General features: G+C 29.2%; 2 protein-coding genes and 1 long non-coding RNA gene across 5 annotated transcripts; 1 reads left to right on the top strand and 2 right to left on the bottom strand.

Annotated features, from left to right (window-relative positions):
• Window positions 1-1,424: 1,424 nt before the first annotated feature.
• Window positions 1,425-10,316, bottom strand: LOC143193352 (prostaglandin reductase 1). The gene is made up of 6 exons (XM_076399509.1): window positions 10,141-10,316; window positions 9,983-10,085; window positions 3,956-4,147; window positions 2,489-2,762; window positions 1,745-1,847; window positions 1,425-1,682 (listed from the first exon to the last, which is right to left on the bottom strand). Exons 1-6 carry the CDS (start codon window positions 10,244-10,246, stop codon window positions 1,453-1,455), a joined length of 1,008 nt encoding a protein of 335 aa, XP_076255624.1. The 5' UTR covers window positions 10,247-10,316; the 3' UTR covers window positions 1,425-1,452.
• A 2,461-nt stretch (window positions 10,317-12,777) lies between these two features.
• On the top strand, window positions 12,778-17,330 carry LOC143193349 (prostaglandin reductase 1). 3 transcript variants are annotated; one of them, XM_076399506.1, is made up of 7 exons: window positions 12,778-12,936; window positions 14,095-14,275; window positions 14,329-14,431; window positions 14,941-15,123; window positions 16,149-16,422; window positions 16,856-16,958; window positions 17,014-17,330. In XM_076399506.1, exons 1-7 carry the CDS (start codon window positions 12,934-12,936, stop codon window positions 17,241-17,243), a joined length of 1,077 nt encoding a protein of 358 aa, XP_076255621.1. In that variant the 5' UTR covers window positions 12,778-12,933; the 3' UTR covers window positions 17,244-17,330. The 3 variants fall into 3 exon arrangements, with proteins under 3 accessions (XP_076255621.1, XP_076255622.1, XP_076255623.1); XM_076399507.1 differs by having other exon boundaries at window positions 12,818-12,849; XM_076399508.1 differs by lacking the exon at window positions 12,778-12,936 and adding an exon at window positions 13,893-13,932.
• LOC143193350 (uncharacterized) lies at window positions 14,965-15,996 on the bottom strand. The gene is made up of 2 exons (XR_013004994.1): window positions 15,876-15,996; window positions 14,965-15,166 (listed from the first exon to the last, which is right to left on the bottom strand). It is a non-coding gene; the product is annotated as an uncharacterized LOC143193350 (long non-coding RNA).
• Window positions 17,331-20,509: the final 3,179 nt, after the last annotated feature.

The raw sequence follows: 20,509 nt of genomic DNA, 5'->3' as shown, positions 1-20,509 counted from the left end.
AGTTGCCTTATAATAGTAAAGTAAATTTTTGTTTTTTAAATATTGGATTTTGTAGGATAGAAAACGTTGCTTGACATTATTTTAAAATTACTGTTAAATCTGGCTCAGACTAAAACTACCGATTCTGATTTGTAAAACAAGGAATAATCAAGGAAAGAGTTGACAAAGTTCAGTAATGAATACATTGAGGAAGTACATTCAAGAATTATATAAATTATCGGCAGTTTATATTGAGTTATTGGGGTATTGTTTTATGTTAGTAACACGTTACCTGTAGCAAAATAGCAAAAGTATGATTGTAGGACAATGGTTTCTGACTAAATATTTCCCTAAAAGATGGGAAAAAGTGGTAGCTTGCGACGAGCAATATTTTTAATTAAAAACAAACCACTACGAATTCTTATACCAACATTTGAGACTTATTTTCAACTGAATTATACAGGTCCAAAGCACCTATTACACAATTAAATAATTAAATTAAATTTACGAACAGTTTTCAAATTTAAATACACTGCTTACATGCTGTTAAATGTATTTAGATCCTAAACAACTAACGGTAAGAAGAACCAAAGTTCAGTGAGCAATGGTCTACGTGACCAGACGAGTGTTGATCTCCATTTAGCTCAAGATTTTTAGTTCTTATTCTTAGTTCCTTCCGTTTCCGGAAGAAAACATTTGCTTATTGTTTCCATTACAAGGCTAAGACCTTGTTAGATTTAATTATATTCGGTTGGCTCGATATTTTACAGAACTTTTTGCGTTTTTATTTATTAACTTTTTCTTTGTCGAAAAAATATTGATTGAAATCCAAGTAATTATAAATATAAATACTTTTAAATGGGATTTGAATGCAATTAAATTGTTCAGTTTTTTAAATAAAGTCTTTAATAATTTTAAATTAACTTACTTAACTAAATTAATTAATTAATTACTTATCTAAATGAACCCAGTTAACTCAATTTTACTCATTTATTTTATGTTATAAAATATGTGTGAGACTTTGTTTTATATATCTCATCAGAACTTGGATGTAAGTTTTTGTTTATATTTATGCGTTCTAATTGTGATTGTTTATAAGTAACTCTGTAACATTCGACTAGGAACAATCATCTTAGTCACGCCAGTAGTCAGGATGACTGGTCTTCTGGAATGGTCTCTAAATTGTTTATTCGTCAGTCTCCTGGAATAAAGTTTGGAGTCCGTCAAGCAGTAGATCCAGTCCAGAGAAATTTTTATTTAATAAAAAGGACATAACAAGAAAATGTATTTAATAATTAATTAATGTATTTAATAGTTATTAATTATTTATGGGACATAATTAAGTTCCTATACCCTTAACAAAATTATGTTTTATGTTTAAAACTGGAATATGAATGACTTGAATATGACAACAAATACAAAAAATAGGTTTACTATAATCCAGATTAAATTGAAACAACTTTATTATTAAATTTATACTTTAACTATAGCTTTTCCAACATTTTCACCTTGCAACAATTGAATGAATGCTTTAAAAGTATTTTCGAATCCATTAGTGACAAATTCCTTGTATTTGAGTTTCCCTTGCTTTATCCATTCCCAATTCTGGATGATCCCTTCTGACCATCGGTCTAACCATTTGTATACTATAAAACCCTCCATCCTTAGTTGTTTCATTATCATTGGAAGTTGTATGTTGGGTGCTGTGATTTGAAACATTTTCAAATTTTATGGGTTAATAATTTAGTAACAAAGTTATACTTACACATTTGCTTTTTCCCGTCGTATCCAGAAATACAGCCACATACTGATATTCTACCATTTAGGTTCATATGGTCTATAATTATGGAGCTGATTTCTCCTCCGACCTGAAAAATTAATGGTGTTACTACATTTAAAAAAGATCGGTTAAACTATCTAATGACTCGGCGATCAATCTAAAATTAAATCTAGCTTACAAGTCTCTATTGGATTTTAGTTTCAATTCAGTTCAATTAAGAGATATCTAACATTGGAAAAGTCACGTGTTGCTGAATTGTTGAAACTATTAAAATAACCATTATTGTAGTCTCGTCGGAAAAGGTCCAATTTACAGAAGAAAATCTTTCAATATTTTGCTCAGATCAGTCTATTCACAAAACTATTGCCATAACTAATCTTAATCAAAACAGGAATTGTTTCAAAATTCAACTTATTCACCAACTGTGGTGCCTTCTGACTTCTCCACCTGAAACTTTTTTAGTTGAAGTTGAATTTTCTTAATTTTCTATCGTTTCTTCTGGAATTTTTTGTTCTACTTCTATGAACTCATCGAACAACCTGCTATGTTAAATATGGTGTATGATGTTGGCACTCATTGTCTAAATCTAATCCGAATTTTTCTGTAGTAAATGATGAAATTAAATTTAAAAATATATAATCATATAATATTCATTAATAAAAATCTAGAGAAGAATGTCCATAATGAGAATGATCTTCAGAAATTTGTTAGAATTAATTGTTAGCTTACATTATCAAAATAACAGTCAACACCTTGTGGGGCGATTTCGTTCAGCGTTTTGTCGATATCTTGAGTTTTGTAATTGACAACGTGATCGAAATTAAGTTCGTTCTTCAGCCAGTTACATTTGTCATCGCTTCCTGCAATTCCAATGACAATACAACCTTTTATTTTGGCTATTTGACCAACGTGAGAACCCACGGCACCGGCTGCCGCGGTCACAACAACCGTTTCTCCAGCTTTCGGCTGACAGAGTTCTAGAAATCCAAAATATGCCGTGTTCCTGTAAATAAATACGTATTATTATAATATTACTATAATAATCCTATATTTAATGAATTGCCATAGTTTAGACAATTTTTTTAATTAATACATTTTTTATAAAATATTTTTGAAATAATAATACTCCAAAGTATTTCAAATTATTCTAAAGAAAATCCACATCATAGACTGAAGCGACTGATAGAGGATAACAACGCAATCTCAGTTAGCGTTGGGAACTAACGACTGAAAACGACCATCGACTGTTTACTATCAACTATTTCAGTCGACTACTTTCAGTCGCTATTCTCGGACCGATTAGTTTCATTCAAGTAATTTTTAATATTCTGGCTTTGCTATCCTAGCCCTTATTTTTTCCTTTTTAGAGAGTTCCTTATTTATTTTTTGAAGTCGGTCCAATTTTTTGTTAAAAATATTGTTTAGTTCGACTGTTTTGCGACTATCAACTGTTTCAATTATTTTCAGTCGACAGTTCCCATCGCTAATCTGAGTACATTAATTTGGGTTCAGAGAAAAACGCTTAATTATGGAAAAAATTCATAGAATTGGGTATACAATTGAAGTGTTATGTCAGGAATGCCCTTTGAGTAGTACTGCGGTGGTGTTTCTAAGTTGCAACCTAATATAAAAGCTATTTTTGTACATGACAATATTGCCATAATGGCTCTAGGTAAAGACTACGAGTACAATTGCAAACGCCAGTAAATAAAAATAACAATTGATCCAAACAATGCAATTTGAATGAGAACAATCATGTTCACGTTAGTTTTACATATATAAGAAAAATCATTACTTGTAACTTCCAAGTGCCATATGTTAGCACAGCCCAGTATTTAGAAATAATACTGGAGAGAGAGGCTACGCTTGAAAGCTTATGTAAAGAAGAAAGAACTATGTATTAAATTTTTTTAAAATGTATTAAATATTATGCTCTGTCGACATATAATGAAGTACTGTTACAGAAGCAAATTCTGATACAAATAAACATACAGATATAGTCGTGTGCCCAGAAGAGCAATTAGGACATAATTTAGTATTGAGACATTATTCAAAAATGAAAAAGCACTATATGAGATGACGTATAGGCCCTAGTTTTATGTAAAATAATAATACATTTTCCTATACTTTATATGTTAAAGTTATGTTTATATTTTAAATGAGATCATTTCATGCATTTTTGTGATTTGTCTTTACCCTGGCATTCCTAGTACACCCAGCCCCAGGGATTTAGGTATTTCTTCATCATCCGGAAGAGGTATAATAGGAACCACACCTGTCGGAAACGCCAAATCTGTTGTACCATTCGATATTGTGTGGGTTCTCCAACCGAAACAAGCAGCTATATATTTACCCACGGGGTAGTCTGGATTCTTACTTTCGGTTATCCTGTAAAACAAAATTAAGTAATCTGTAAAATCAAAATGCAACAAGCTTAATCTGTCGTATTAACGAAATTATTTTTTAAAATTTTTGAGGCTCATGTGTGTATTTACGTATGGAATATAACATCGACATCCGGCTCTGTTTCCAAAAGTATTATGGATCCGGGTGGTTCAATTTTCAATCATTCTGATAGCCTGGGATCCTAAAGGGACCTGGTGCATCAGAAATCTGAACAATCACTAGGTGATCCGTCTCACATCACCTGCGCGAAACATAAACATACCCTCGAATCAACTAGATGTATGAGTGTAGGTTCAGATTAAGCATACAATTCTCCAAGCTCCTATACTAACTAAAATATTTCCAAATCCATAGTAAGATGGAATAATTTACGATAATTTCACATTTTTTCTTAATTCTTTTCTTAATTATGTCACTTTATGTTCGGTTTATCATTCAGCGTTAACGTCGGCTCTATCTCTTAGACAAAAACAAAGACTCGTTAGTTTAAATTTTATCAACAGTGCTCTTGATTTAATATATCGTTGTATTAGCCACCTCTTTCTCAAAGTCAAGGATAGATAAATTCGAGAAAATTAAACTGCTTTTTACTGTGAATGCAAAATCACAAACATTGGAGGTTATTTTGGAGGAGAGAGGAAATCCCAAGAAGAATGTCTGGGAAAAAATTTATAATTGGAGGTGATTTTAATGCAAAAAATACAAGATGGGGATCCAGAATGACAACAACTAAAGGCAATGAACTGCATAAAGCAGCTACTGAACTAAGATGAAGTTATATTTCAACTGGAAAACTAATTTATTGGCCGACTGATCAAGAGAAAACCCCAGACCTGTTAGATTTCTTTATAGTAAGAAACATAACATCCAACTAAGTAAAAGTCTAAGAAAATTTTGAACTAAGTTCAGATCATACGCCAGTGATTCTGATGTTGAGCGAAAATATAATAAGAAAAGGAAGAAACCCAACGTTAATAAACAATGGGAAGGATTTGCTGAAAAATTGAACAAACGAATTCAACTAAATGTACCCCTCAAGACAACTGAACAATTAAATCTTGAAGCAGAACAATTCGTAGTAGATATTCAACAAGCTGCTTGGAATAATACTCCAGGAATTAACAGTACAACTAAAGGAATTAATTATCCAAAAGAAGTGAAGGAAATGGTAGCTGACAAACCTAAATTACGAAAAAAATGTCAACAAAACAGAACACCTGAAAATAAAAATAGTTTAAACAATATAACCCAAAGACTGAAAAGAAAAGAAATACTGGAAATAAAAAACAAAACCATAAATGACTATCTCAGAAATTTACAGATGATAAAGAAACTGATTACTTACTCTGGAAAGCCACAAAATATCTAAAGCGCTCACGTCTACACAGTCCACCTATAAGAGACTTATGTGGGAATTGGGCACGTGACAATCGCCAAAAAGCAGAAGCATTTGGTGAATATTTAAAAAAAACTTTCAAACCAAGCGAAACTAATATTGAACATAATTTGCCGGACTTAGAAGCTAAATATTCGATGATTGAATTAGTCACGCCGAAAGTGTTAACCAAAGTTATTAAAACTGATATTAACCCTAGGAAACCACCAGGCTACTAAAGAAACTAAAGCAGGTCTACCACAAGGAAGTGTACTGGGACATTGGTCCCAGATAGATAAAGCATTGGCTTTATCTACTTTACACTTGTGATATACCACAAATGGAAAATATCACGATGGCTACATTTGCTGATGATACTGCGATTATAGCTGTCAGAGACAATAGTGAAGAAGCCTCACGAAAATTACAACAGGCAAGTGACAATATAAATAATTGGACACAAGCTTGGAAAATAAGAATTAATAAAAGTAAATCTGTACATATGCAGTTCACCTATAAGCGGACCGTACAAGCACCAATAACATTAAATAACACTATCATTCCATATAGCAACAACGCTAAATATCTCGGAATGAATTTCCATGCAAAACTTCGCCGGAACATATAAAGAAGAAAAGAAAAGAACTGGAATTGAAATATAGGAAAATGTACTTACTAATTGGAAACCTATATGGACATACGGAGTTTAATTGTGGAGATGTTCTGCAAAGAGTAACATAAATAAAATACAAATTTTTTAGAACAAAGTCCTGGGAGGTATTGTGGGTGCACCCAAATACTATAGGACTGATTAACTACATCGAGACCTTCAGATACCCACAGTCGGTCAAGAAATCAAAAGAATTGCAAGGGGGCATGAGGAAAGACTCCATTCTCATACAAATATTGAAATATTGCAACTTTTGGATATCACCAGAACACGACACAGACTCAAAAGAATCAAACCATCTGATCTTGTGTAATGTTGTGTAGTGGGGTGCATGTAATAAAATATACAGCAGTGATATGTATAAACATTATTTCACCAGAGACTGAGTTAGGGCCTATGGGTCCTAATAGTTATATACCTAGATTTAAGTTAGCATAAAGGCAAATTGTAAGTTAGACGGAAACGACTAGTTACAATGTATTAATTAAATAATAAAAAAATAAATATGTATATAGAGATACTAATACATTTTCTAAGCCAAATTTAGTCAGAAGCCCACCTGTAGGTTTCACCAATAGGATAGGTGACTATTTTTGAAAAACTACTTTATAGTAATTGTACGTATTTACTTAACTAGGAATAAAAGTTATTTATGTAATTATATGGAATGACCTTTGAAATCGTAAAATTTTAAGTGCACACTAAAACCCAAAAGCTCTGTGTGGTTGTTTTGGTCGCAGTAGACGGTTTGTATTGATAAAGGTCTAATTTATACATTATTTTAATAATTTTGTGTTATAATTAGATATTCTGTTAGATTATCGTTGTTGTGAGGATCCCTAATGTAATTATACGTCGGTAAAAACTCCAAAAAATTTCTATGTTTTCTTTCCAAGGCAGAAAAATGTTAGAGAATCAAAATGTTAAATGTTAGAAAATGGTTTTGTTTATTGTGTATATGAGTCTCTAATAATTTTGTTCTTTTTTTAGTTACCAAATAATATAGAATATTATATTGTATAAAATGTGATGGGTTTAGTCGTACATGTGCGCATGTTGTAATACAAAGAAAAATATTAACTAATTTCAAGCCTTGAAGTTGAACAAGTGTCAATCAAATCTCATCATGGTTAGATTACAAAAAGCAAATATCGAATATCTGACTACAATATTTATCTACATTAAATAGTTGGATGGGTTATTTTTTTAGATTAAATGGGTTGGTTAGTTTATTAGGTAAAGGATAATTGATACATATTTAATCGAAAAATATGATTTTACCAAGTTTTTGCATCCTGTATTATGATAAGCAGAGGTTTATAACATTTCAAGCAATACTTACGTACAGACGAAGTATGAACCCAAATTCACTGAAGACAAGAAGTAAAAAATTAAAGTAGAGATCTAGTTTAAGAATTCATAGAAGAACTTATTATGTATTTTTCAAATTATCATTATAATGTTTCAGTCAATATCCATCCATACAATTTTAATTTTTTTAGCAAATATAGAGCACTATCGACAAATAGATTCTGAGTAAATGTAGGTTATTTGCTTTGATATATCCCAATTCATTTTTTTCGTTTCGTATATTATATTATATAGATAATCTAAATAAAATCGAAAAGACGTCAGTGTTTCGTAGCTTTTCTGATAGGTGTTTGACTGTGACCAGTTTATTGCTAACGATTCAAATGTAATTCAGTTATCAAATATCAAATATTGGTTAATAAACTCTAATACTAAAAATAACCATTCTGGTTCCCATTTTTAGAAATAATAATGCATTAATAGCAATAAATAACTTAAAAATACAAGGATTTTAAAGTTGAGCATTTAATAGCCTATTTATATGACACCTTTTGTTTCTGATGCAGTTGACATAGACAACTAGTTCATTCATCTTTTTATTAGTGCTTTTTATTTTCTCTTAACTGCATATTTAAGATGTTGACATGCCGTGTCAGAGTCAACGTACACTGACACTTCTATGCCCAGTGGTTACTGCTTAGGTTTTTCGGACAGTTTCTTTCTTTCTTGCATAAAATATCTATTTATGATAACTGATCTATCCTTCATAAAGCTATATTGTATCACATCATATTTCATCATGAAGTCGATAAACACCTGTAAAACTGTTACGTTAAACACACTTGGCACATGACATTGAATTTAAGTGATAAGTAAATACCCTTAAATAACTATAAACTAACAAGATACAACTCAAACAATAATTACAACTTTATTGCTTATCTAAATAAAACATCAGATTAGATATTATTTAACTCTTGTTTAACTACTAGTATACTTATATCCTTTATTTTAATATATTATTTCTTGTAATCAGTTAATATATTAGGTGTATAAATAAGTCTTTTGCTTTAACTCTTGTTTAACTACTAGTATACTTATTAAAAGTTATCCTTTATTTTAATATATTATTTCTTGTAATCAGTTAATATATTAGGTGTATAAATAAGTCTTTTGCATTTATACGTAAAATAAAATTGGTTGCCAACTATATACAAAACATAACAGTAATAATTTTCCAGCAAGAACAATTTTGTTTCAGTATAGCATTCTCAACATGTAGTATATATCATTTCCGCGGCGCTTTTTATTTTATTTCATTAATTTAAAGAACCCTAAAGACGAGACGAGAGTTAAGAAGCATCTAGTAACGCTAGTAACTAAGTGAAACAAATTGGCAGAGTTGATTTAAAAGATTAAGTATTTTGAATTTTACACCGAATGCCAAAGAAAAACACAGTGGAAAACTGAAACTGTGAGAAGACGCGGTATTTAGTTTTGCTTCTTGTGTGAAGTGATGAGAATGAGTGTGATTTGTAACATGAAAACATTCGATTATATCTTGTAAAATTGGCAAAAAGCTACATGGAAATACTTAAATGGAATACCTTACCCTACCCATCATATGTACGAGACATCCACGTTCAAGCGAAGCAATGGTTTGAAAAGTGTTATAAGGACTCACTTTCAGAAATTATGTGGTAACACCAAAAAACATCAAAAAATCTACAAAATTGTTTTGATCAATCCGCTATTTTTTCGTCGATATGTGACAATCGATGAAACATAGATCCATTACTTCACTCCAGAATCAAAACGATCGTCATCTGAAAGGACAGCAACTGATCAATCTCTTCTAAAGTCCCAAAGGCACAACAATAGGCTGGAAGGGTTATGGCCCCGGTATTTTGGGATCTGCGTGGTGTAATATTCATCAACTGTCTTGAGAAGGGAAATACCATCAACAGTGAATATTGTATAGCGTTATTGGAGCGTTTGAAAACCGAAATTGGAAAAAAACGACCGTATATGGCAAAGAAAAACAATTGTTTCAACAAGACAACACACCGTATAATAAGTCAATCAAAACAACTGCAAAACTACATGAATTGAATTTCGAAATGCTCCTGCGTCCATCTTAATCGCCAGATTTGTTTCGCAGCGATTACTGGCTGTACGCAAACCTCAAGAAAATGCTCACCGATAAGAAATTTCGCTCGACTGAAGAGTTTATCGCTGAAACTGAGACCTATTTTGAGTCAAAAGATAAATCGTTCTACAAAAGTGGCATTGAAAAGTTAAAGCGGCGTTAGAATGATGTGTGTCTCCTGATCGAGATTACGTTGATGAATAAAGCCAATTTTGAAGATAAAATAAAGCGTTTTCTATACTACTCCCGGCACTTTTCAGCCCATGTGTTAAAACTTTTATACAGTCTATATATTAATATATTTAAACTTACACGGCTATTTGTTGTCCAACAAATGTTGATCCAATAGGAAGAATATGGGCAAAATATCTCATATATGGATCGACACTAATATAAAGGGCTTCTGCTAGGAACTCTAATTAATAGGGAAATGCTAGTGCTGTCACCCAAATGTTACTATAAAAATTTACCTCCATCCTTAATGGGCGGCAATTCTTCTTCAATTAACTTTAAGTCTCCTTCTTTCGGGAGACCGTCAAATCGTTTGTCGTATACAAAAACTTTGGCTCTAACCATGGCACTACCTTTTTGTTTAAAACAAATTCAATGTGTGCGAATGTCTGACAACACAGGCCTCTAGTCACAAAGTATAAGTAAACGAATAAAAATAATTAAGATAACGTGAATTATTATGTCCTTATCGGTTAATTATTTTTAGTTTTTAATTATTGGTAACTATACAGACATGCTGCGTTGCAATAATAATTGGTTAAGTGAAAAATAAATATTTTAGAATGTACACGAATGAAAATTGTTTAATTTCGCACTCTTTGTGAATATTTTGATTGTTTGTTTTGATTTTGATATGTTGATAATTTATTGTGTTAAAAAGGCATTGACAAAAAAAATTTGTACAATATATATTAATAAAAATAATTTCCTTAATTTTCTACAGTTTTCCCATATTTTTAGCAACGTGGTAATACCACATGGAGAGAATAATGGTTATTCGTCAGGTGTCACTTTGAAAGCGTGGGTCAACCCATTGATTTGAGGCAGCATATCTTTCAAAACTCTTGCACCATGTGACCGAGCATCGTCATGCAATAAGATGATTTTTGATTACTTGCTATTGCTAGTCTTTCAGCAATACGTCCTTCCAGTCACCCAATTGACGTAGATAGACATATGTAATGACATTTTTCCTCGGTGTTAGGAGCTCATAATACACAGTATCACATTTGCAGATGCCACTATGTACACAGCAAGTCGTTATGGAAATACTATATTCATAAATTGCTGAGCGGGTTTCGCTTAATAAGTCTCTGATTTCTTTTTAGTTCTATAGGCTGTTCTTTGTCCTTGACGTCAAAATAACCATTTTTAAATCATTTTCATTTCAATTAATCATCACAAGCTACTAAATGTATGATAGCCCTTAGCATTAATACAACAAAAGTAATGCATACATTTGGAGCGTCCAATAATTAACATCTCTGTACTTTCAATAATTCAATCATACTAAACTTTTGATCAAAACAAATGCAATCAGTTAATAGACATTTTTTGATTCAATAACACTAGTGTGTTGTAAATGTGATAGATTATTTGAGTTATTATAAATGTTGACAACCATATAAATATTAGCACTGAATTTTTTTGAGTACTCTTCCATGGAGTATATTTTCATGGAGGAAATTCATGGGCAAAATTTCTCTTGCATCTTCAGAAACTGGCACTAAAGGCTGTTCTGAAAAAAGGTTCTATTTAAATGGATGTTATGTATGTGCATAGTCACACAGAAACTAGTGAGTCCACTAGCTAGTAAATACTGAAGTCGTCTAATCTGAGATACTTTAACACATTTTAAGTTGCAAATGGTAATATTAGTTCATCAAATAATTGTTATATATTCATATAATGAAAAGTAACAAGGCAAAAGTAATAAACAATTTAAGCAATAAGTGAAATATTTTTAAGGAAATTAACTTAATTTAATTTAGTTATATTGAATATTTAATGTCTAAAAGCTGGAAAGCTATTCAGCTAATAGTTTGCTATACACACGTTGACGAGACAAAAGGAAAATGCAAAAAGCTGAAAGGGAATTGGATTAAATTAAATTTCAATTATAGAGCATATGATAAATATTATATAAATATTACGTAAAATAATTAATATTATTACAATATATTTGAAGAATATTCATATAAATAAAATCCTAAATTGTATTTAAAATACTATATATATATATATATATATATATATATATATATATATATATATATATATATATATATATATTGATGAATTGTATTTAAAATACTATATATATATATATATATATATATATATATATATATATATATATATATATATATATAATAATTGGGATATTATCTATTTTAATTACTATTAATTATACCAATTATGGGATTTATAAAATTGAATACTTATATACAATATTCTATAAAACGTTTACACAACATAATGATTATCTAAAGCTATTGCTTATTATATTTTTGTGTCCCATTTTACTAATTATTAGGATTAACCTGGGTTCGAACCACGGTCCTCGGCATTAAGCTGAGCGACAAGCGAGTGACCAATCAAAGACAAGTCGGAGTTTGTACTTTTACCTATAAATCACGAACAAAAATCACTAACATCCATGCCGTAAGCGGAATTCAAACTCACGACTTTTGCATCGATAGTATGATTGCTCCACAGCCGTGACTACATTATCAAGCTGGTTATTTTGAAGTTATCATTAATAATAATGAAGCGGTAATTATATAATAATATTTTAAAGAAACCTTCGCCAATATATCATAAAGACAAATACAATTTCAAAAGTGCATGGGTTTTTAGTTGTACCGAATCTAAAATGCAAAAATTAAAATATTATTGTTGCTGGCATTTAAAAATATTTTTATTAAGCCCAATTACATTAAAATCTCATTTATAGTAATGATAATCCTATTAATGAAATAAAATTAAAATGTAATTATACAGGAAATATTATTTAAACACTCTTTTGGTTATATATTACTCATAAAACAACCTTGTATACTGGTACATAACAAAATATTTTATCTATTCAAAATAATTCTGACTGGATATTGTCAAATTTAGTATTACTGTGTGCTCCTGATTTAAAATGAATACAAATAACAATGGTCGGTAAAAATTAACATAACTTATTTGAGATAATGTTGACTGTGTTACTGTCGATATTATTAGCTAAATGATTTTAGCGAGAAATGGTAAGATCATATGTAATTTTATGTTTTATATTTTTAATGTAAACATAACCTTACAATATTAAGGCATGGTGGTGATTTGTTTGGAAATGTTTGTGTGTATTAGTATATAGAACATTTTTATGTAGGCATGATCGTAATTGTTTAAAAAAGGATCCATTCTGGATTCAATCATTTTATCTTTAATATCAATTAAAATATACATTATTTATTTGAAATATGGGTTGCCTATACTTTTTTTTTTACCCAATTTTAACAAATAACATAGCTAAATTACTGGTTGCCTGAAAATGTGACGATTTTTATTCAGTATATTTTAAAAGAATAATCCTCTATGGGAGTCATTAAAGTAACCCATTTTTGATTAATTAATTTTTCCATAATATATATATATATATATATATATATATATATATATATATATATATATAAATTTTGCTATAAGTGTTAGTATAATTTATTATATATTATTAACACGAATATGGCAAATCTTCTAAAATATGGATTAATTTCATAATAATAACATGATAACATGTCAAAATATAATTTTAAACACGTATAAACAAATATAAATACACTTTGTTTTTGGAAATTCGAATATAAATAAATATTATTTATGCAAAACCATGTAGTCAATATTAAATTATTTAAAGATTATTTTCGGTTAAGTTATGAGATAAAAACGTGCTTCATCATTATCACTTAAATATTACTAATTATATTACTAAAAGTAAACACATTTTTCGAAAGGATGAGGCCTAAATTTAAATCATGTATATCGATTTTCACTGTTTTGTTATTATGAGGTTATGTTTTGCAATATATTTGAACGTACAGTATTTGATTATTTTATATATAGTTATATATATATACATATATATATATATATATATATATATATGTATATTTCTGTAATTCGTCAGTTTCCTAGTTAATTAAAATTTCTGTTAGTAATTGTAATAATAAAGCATTATGGATTCATCTTTTAATATATAATAGGTTCGAATTAATATGTTTTAGTTTACTGAGATTAATAATTACTATATATAAAGTATTGTTAGGTTTAATATTACAATTTAACTAACTATCGAATAGTTTTGATTAAATCGATTTAATGTCTCATCATTTCGGTCCTCCAAAAATTATCAAGCTTTATTTTAGACCGTGCTGATCAGGTCGTTATATAGTTTACTCCGAAATTCGCACGTAGCTTCCCAGCGATCATACTGGACCAACATGGTGAAGGCGAAAGCTTATATTTACCACAAGCGATTCGAAGGTTTCCCGAAGGAAACAGACTTAAAATTAGTGGAAGAAGAATTACCGCCACTTTCCCGAGGGGGTAAGTTATTCTTGTATTATAATTTCACATTTTCATCACAATATATTTTTTAGAGTTTCTGGCTGAGGCAGTATATTTGAGTGTCGATCCATACATGAGGGCTTATGCCAGAACTTTACCCACTGGGAATACTTTTATTGGACAACAAATAGCGAGGTAAATATTTTAACAGTTCAATTATGTTTAATTTATATTTAACTAATCAATGAATGGGGGAAAATAATTTTAATATAAGCGATGGTTTTTATTTAATTGTAATTAACTTGTAATTTTTTTATGGTAATTGTTATATGAATGAAGCTTTTAACAATTACTTTCCATTATATTATTAAGTAGTCAATCTGAGATGTCAAAAAAATTAAAGATAATTATAGTAAAATATTTTTTATCCCGTAATAAATTAGGAAACTCTACTAAATATTATTATTTTATGTATACTATAAAACACTATACATTAAATTATAATTGTTTTATTCTTAAAAATAATTTTTAAAATCTAAATAAATTGTTAATAAAAAAGTGTGGATTAAATTACTACATCTCAATTATTAATATTAATTGTTAAATTATGTAGGATGTTTTTAACTTATAATTATTAATGGAAATAAGAATTTAAATGAGGATAAAAAAATATTTAAAACCATAATTAATTTTTTTAATTTCAGAATTGTAGAAAGTAAAAACAAAGATTTTCCTGTTGGAAAATACGTTGTTGCCAGTTTTGGGTGGAGAACGCATACCATTTCCAATGGAGTGCATAATCCTAGTGGGACTCTTCCAATCACATTGTTACCAGATTTTCAAGGATTACCTGAGTCATTAGGGCTGGGTGTCTTGGGAATGCCGGGGTAAGTTTAAAATTAAGGAATATGAATTATCCAGCAAATTATACTTTTTATAAATGTATTGTGTATTTTTTGTTAATTTGGTCTATAATAATGTCCACACGTACTATTTCACTAAAATAACAATTTAGTTATATCAGAATATTTTACCTGAGTATTATTATTATTATTTAAGGTTTAGATTTCATATTTATTCTACAGTTGGAGTATATAACTATAATAATTGCACATAGACATTACGGATTTGATTTGAAAATAAATCAACACCTAGATACTACGAATTTTATTTTCATATGGATGTTTATGATTTACATTATAATGTATATTTTATACATTTGACATACAGATGTTTTGGTTAATTTTTGATTATTAATATTTTTTATTACGGTTACGGTATTTCAAACAATTCACATTACATTTTTACAGCACTTTTAAATAATATTTATTTAATTTATTAGCTGTTTAAAAATGTTAGATGTTTAGATGAAAGTTAGGAAATTTATATTTGATTTTTCTTCTTCTATTCGAATTTAAAATTGAGTGTCATTTGTTTTCGAAAATTTGTATATTCTTCTTTACACAGCATTTCTGTGACAATTTCTATGATGCTAAGTAACTAGAACTTTTTAAAGACAAATCCCTGAAATCTGTCAAACGACTGAAAAAGTCGTAGTTAATGGAATTTCTTAGTTTTATGAAATTTTTTGGTAGTCCTCAACGTTCGCTTTTCACTACATCGAAATCTCTACTTATACTTTTTATAGATATAATTTTTTAAAACATCTACAACTTCCATAATTTTCGAAAGTCATCAGATGACTTTTAGCAACTTATTTCGTTCAATTACATAATACTTAAAGTTGAAACCTTATAGTGTGTTTGTCTTTGCAATACTCATATTGTTTACACCTTAAATAACACAAAAAGCATTAGAGTGTTTTAATTAGTATTAAATTAAAAAAGGAATTACATCACGCTTCTAATAATACGTATATAAGAACGAAAATATTTATAGTATTTTTTTAAAGTAATACTGCGTATTTTGGATTCTTGGAGCTGTGCCGACCAAAAGCTGGTGAAACGGTTGTCGTCTCTGGTGCAGCTGGTGCTGTAGGGTCCCATGTCGGTCAAATAGCTAAGATCAAGGGATGTACCGTTATTGGAATTGCTGGCAGCGATGAAAAATGTAAATGGATTACCCATGAACTAGGTTTCGATCATGCTATCAATTACAAAACTCAGGATGTTGAACAAGCTTTGCAGGAATTAGCTCCAAAGGGAATCGATTGCTATTTTGATAACGTAAGTGCTATTATTAATTAACAATTTAGGAAATAATAAATTATTTTTAATAGTAATGTAAAAAATAATATTTAATAGAATTTGAAGAGTAAATTCTAAATTTATATTATTCTAATGTAATAAAAAATAATATTTTAATGTAATACTGAAAAATACTAATTGATATTATCTAATAGTATTAAAATATTATAGTTACGGTAGTTTAGAAGGTTTTAAGATTTAAGATGTTTTTATAAAAAGAACAACAATATGATTTACAACAAATAATAATCCTATAATAATTCCTATCAAATACTATTAAAATGTATAGTTAGTAAAACCTATCAAAACGTCGTAACTTCTATCAAATAACATTAAATTCGTACAAAACATTAGTTCGTAAAAGGTTTATAATATTTATATGAGTATATAATTAATACTTGAATATTTTTAGGTAGGAGGTGAAATTAGCTCAACAGTTCTAAGTCAAATGAATCTTTTTGGTAGAGTGTCAGTATGTGGAGCAATTTCTGGCTACAATGACGAAAAGCCAAAAGGTTTGCTCATAAACTTATCATGCATACCTAAATTCTAATTATAATTATTTTACAGCTGCTGTTCTTCAGCCTTATATTGTTATGAAGCAGCTACAAATTGAAGGTTTCATGGTCTACAGGTGGTTGGATCGTTGGTTAGAAGGTGTCAATCAAAATTTGAAGTGGATTCAAGAAGGCAAACTGAAGTACAGAGAGAAAGTTACCGAGGGATTTGGCAATATGTTTTATGCATTTACTGATATGTTAAAAGGTGGTAATCTAGGAAAAGCAATAGTTAAGGTGTAGCCAATGTGTAGCTAATTATGTTTATATAAAACGAAACAGTCCAAAAATAAATAATTTATATTATATTATTAAAAATATTTTTGCCATTGTTATTGTTTGATTTACAGAATTATCTCTTATCAGTGATTAATGTTGCAAACCTCTAATATTGTTTGATTAATTTATACCTTATAATTTGATAGAATTTCGTAATAATAACTTAGATAACACATTTCTTACCACTATTTAGGGGCTTTTATTTTAGAGAACCTATTTAACGATGATTAGATTTGAAATTTTGATTTACTAAAATATTTTATGATTAAGATTGTTTTTTTTATGATTGGTTTATTTATGTATTTATAAATGGCGGATCATTTAATCACGTTAATTATTTTCGAACTATCTACCACTTAACTCGGGCTTTATATCACAGAATTAACCACGCTTTAACATCTTGATGAATCAACCAATCTTTACAATTCGTGATTCCTAATGACTGGCGAATTACCGACGAGGTGGTGACCCCGCTTGATTACCGGTATGAATGGAAATATTATTCCGGGTTATTTTTTTTTTAATTCTCACCTATCAGAAATTACATCCATCAATATCCAGCCTGGGATTATTCAACAGACGACATTCTTAGAAAAAATAATTTTGACGGCGGCTGCTACCTCTTTGATGAAAATAATTTTAGTGTAAACATGTATCATATGTCAGCTAATATATTGAAAAAAACTGTACTTTAATTGACTGATTTGAGCAATATTTTTTGAGTTTTATAACTACTCATCGATGCAGTACAGTTTGGAGGTAATTTATAAGCTAAATTTCTTTGGCGCTCCAATAAATTAAAGCTAACTTCTGTTTCAGATTTTTTGAAAATGTTCTATTGAAATGGGTCTTTATATACGTGCATAGTCAGGCAGTAACTATGAGTATTTTTGTGAAAACGTCTGATCTGCGGTAGTTTAACAGATTTTGAGTTGCTAATAATAACATTAATTAATAAAATAATTGTTGTAATAAAGATGTATAACAAGATATACACAAAAAACAATTTAAATTAAAAAAAACATTAACATATTTTATTTATTTTGAAGACTTGATGTCTAATAGCTGAAAAACTATTCAGCTTATAGTTTTTACAATACTGAGCTGAGAGGGAATTATTAATTAATTTTCAATTACAGTATATATGGGAAACATAATTTTAATTTTTTATATACTTAGCGTCTAAGTATTTATGTAATGAGTGCTTCAGTATTTAGATGTATTCTATATAATACATTTTTCAAACACCCAGTTTAAAAAAGTAAGAAAGCTAAATTACTAGTCGCCCGAAATGTGTTGATATATATTTTAATTAATTTTGCTATAAGTATTAGTATAATTTCTTCTATAAATAGGCTTTAATTTCTTTATAATAATATGAATTAATGTTTAAATGTAACATTAAATATGCATAAACAAAAAAAATAAATACACTGTGTTGTTTGGTTGTTCGATATATTATACTAAACCATATAGTCAATGTTAAATAATTTGAAGATTTATAATTAGCTTAAATTATTTTTGTTTAAGTTTGGAGATAAAAACATGCTTTATCATGGCCACTTAAATATTAGTACTTATACAACTGAACGTAAAAATATTTTTGGGAAGGATGACGTCCAAATTTTATAATGCATATCGATTTAACGTCATATTATTTTGATGTTATGTTTTGCACGATATTTGAGTACTCGAACTTATAGCATTTGATGTTTTATAATCATTTATAACTCGTATTAAGGTTTTTGTAACCCGTCAGTTTTAATGTTTATCAAATTTAATAATCGTATCAAATAATTGTGACTAAATCAATTTAAAGGCTTATCAATTCGGTCCTCCAAAAATTTTTAGTTTTAATTTATGGTGGATATAGATTTCAGCATTTGTGGCGAATTTACATAGAATATTTAAAATAAGTATGAGCAGAGCAGGTTTCATAATTAACTGAAAGTTGTATGGCACATGTACTTTGCGTAGTTCGAATGACTGCCGCATGACTTTCAGAGCTTGGCGACGAACAGAATCTAGCATACATTTTCGCCAATTCCTGTACTTTTTGCGTATTGCGTATGTTGAAATATACGGTTCTCCTGCCAACATTTGGATCACAAAATACAGAAATGACATGAACATTTCTTTGTAATCCAAATCAATCTACATATTTACTATTACTAGATTATAACATTTTACTAGTAATTCATAACTTACACACGCATTTTTGTATTGTTAGCTGCTACTTTTCTTTATCAAGTAACAAACAAATACATAAACTAATCCAAGAATAATGAAAACAAAACAATTAGCCTAAAAAAGACACCATCCAAATGTTGGAAGGATCACACAAAATACAGAAATGACATGAACATTCCTTTGTAATCCAAATCAATCTACATATTTACTATTACTAGATTATAACATTTTACTAGTAATTCATAACTTACACACGCATTTTTGTATTGTTAGCTGCTACTTTTCTTTATTAAGTAACAAACAATTATATAAAGTAATCCAAGAATAATTAGCTTAAAAAAGACACCTTCCCAATTTTGGAAGGATTACCGCAAACAGAGATCTGTTCGCTTAATCTTTTCCGAATATTCGCGCAGAGATCGAACAACTCGCTTCGTTGATATATGTACTCACCATTAGTCCGTGCTGATCATATATATAATATGTATATCATATATATAAAGTACTTATATCGGAAATTTGCACGTAGCTTCTCCGCAATCACACCTGACCAATATGGTGAAGGCGAAAGTTTTTATTTACCACTAACACTTCGAAGGTTTCCCGAAGGAAACAGACTTAAAGTTAGTGGAAGAAGAATTACCGCCGCTTTCCCAAGGGGGTAAGTTATTCAAGTATTATAATTTAAGATTTTCATCATAACATATTTTGTAGAATTTTTGGCTGAAGCAGTCTATTTGAGTGTCGATCCGTATATGAGGGCTTACGGCAGAGCTTTACCCACTGGGAATACTTTTATTGGACAACAAATAGCGAGGTACATGTAATGTTTTAACACTTATAAAAGAATGGGGGGAAATATATATAATACATACAGCGGTATTTATTTAATTATAAATAACTTGCATGTTTTTTATGATAATTGTTATATGAATAAATTGTTAGTTGTGCTGGTAATCAATCTGTGAATATCAAATAAATGAAACATAATTATAGTAAAATATCTTTTATTTTTTAATTAGTTTGGAAACTCTCAAAAT

Source organism: Rhynchophorus ferrugineus, unplaced genomic scaffold, assembly GCF_030347505.1.
Source record: "Rhynchophorus ferrugineus isolate W39M unplaced genomic scaffold, kcgeb_rfMv2 rfM3, whole genome shotgun sequence".
Classification (NCBI taxonomy): Eukaryota; Metazoa; Arthropoda; class Insecta; order Coleoptera; family Curculionidae; genus Rhynchophorus; species Rhynchophorus ferrugineus.
This window is presented reverse-complemented; position numbering and strand designations above follow the sequence as displayed.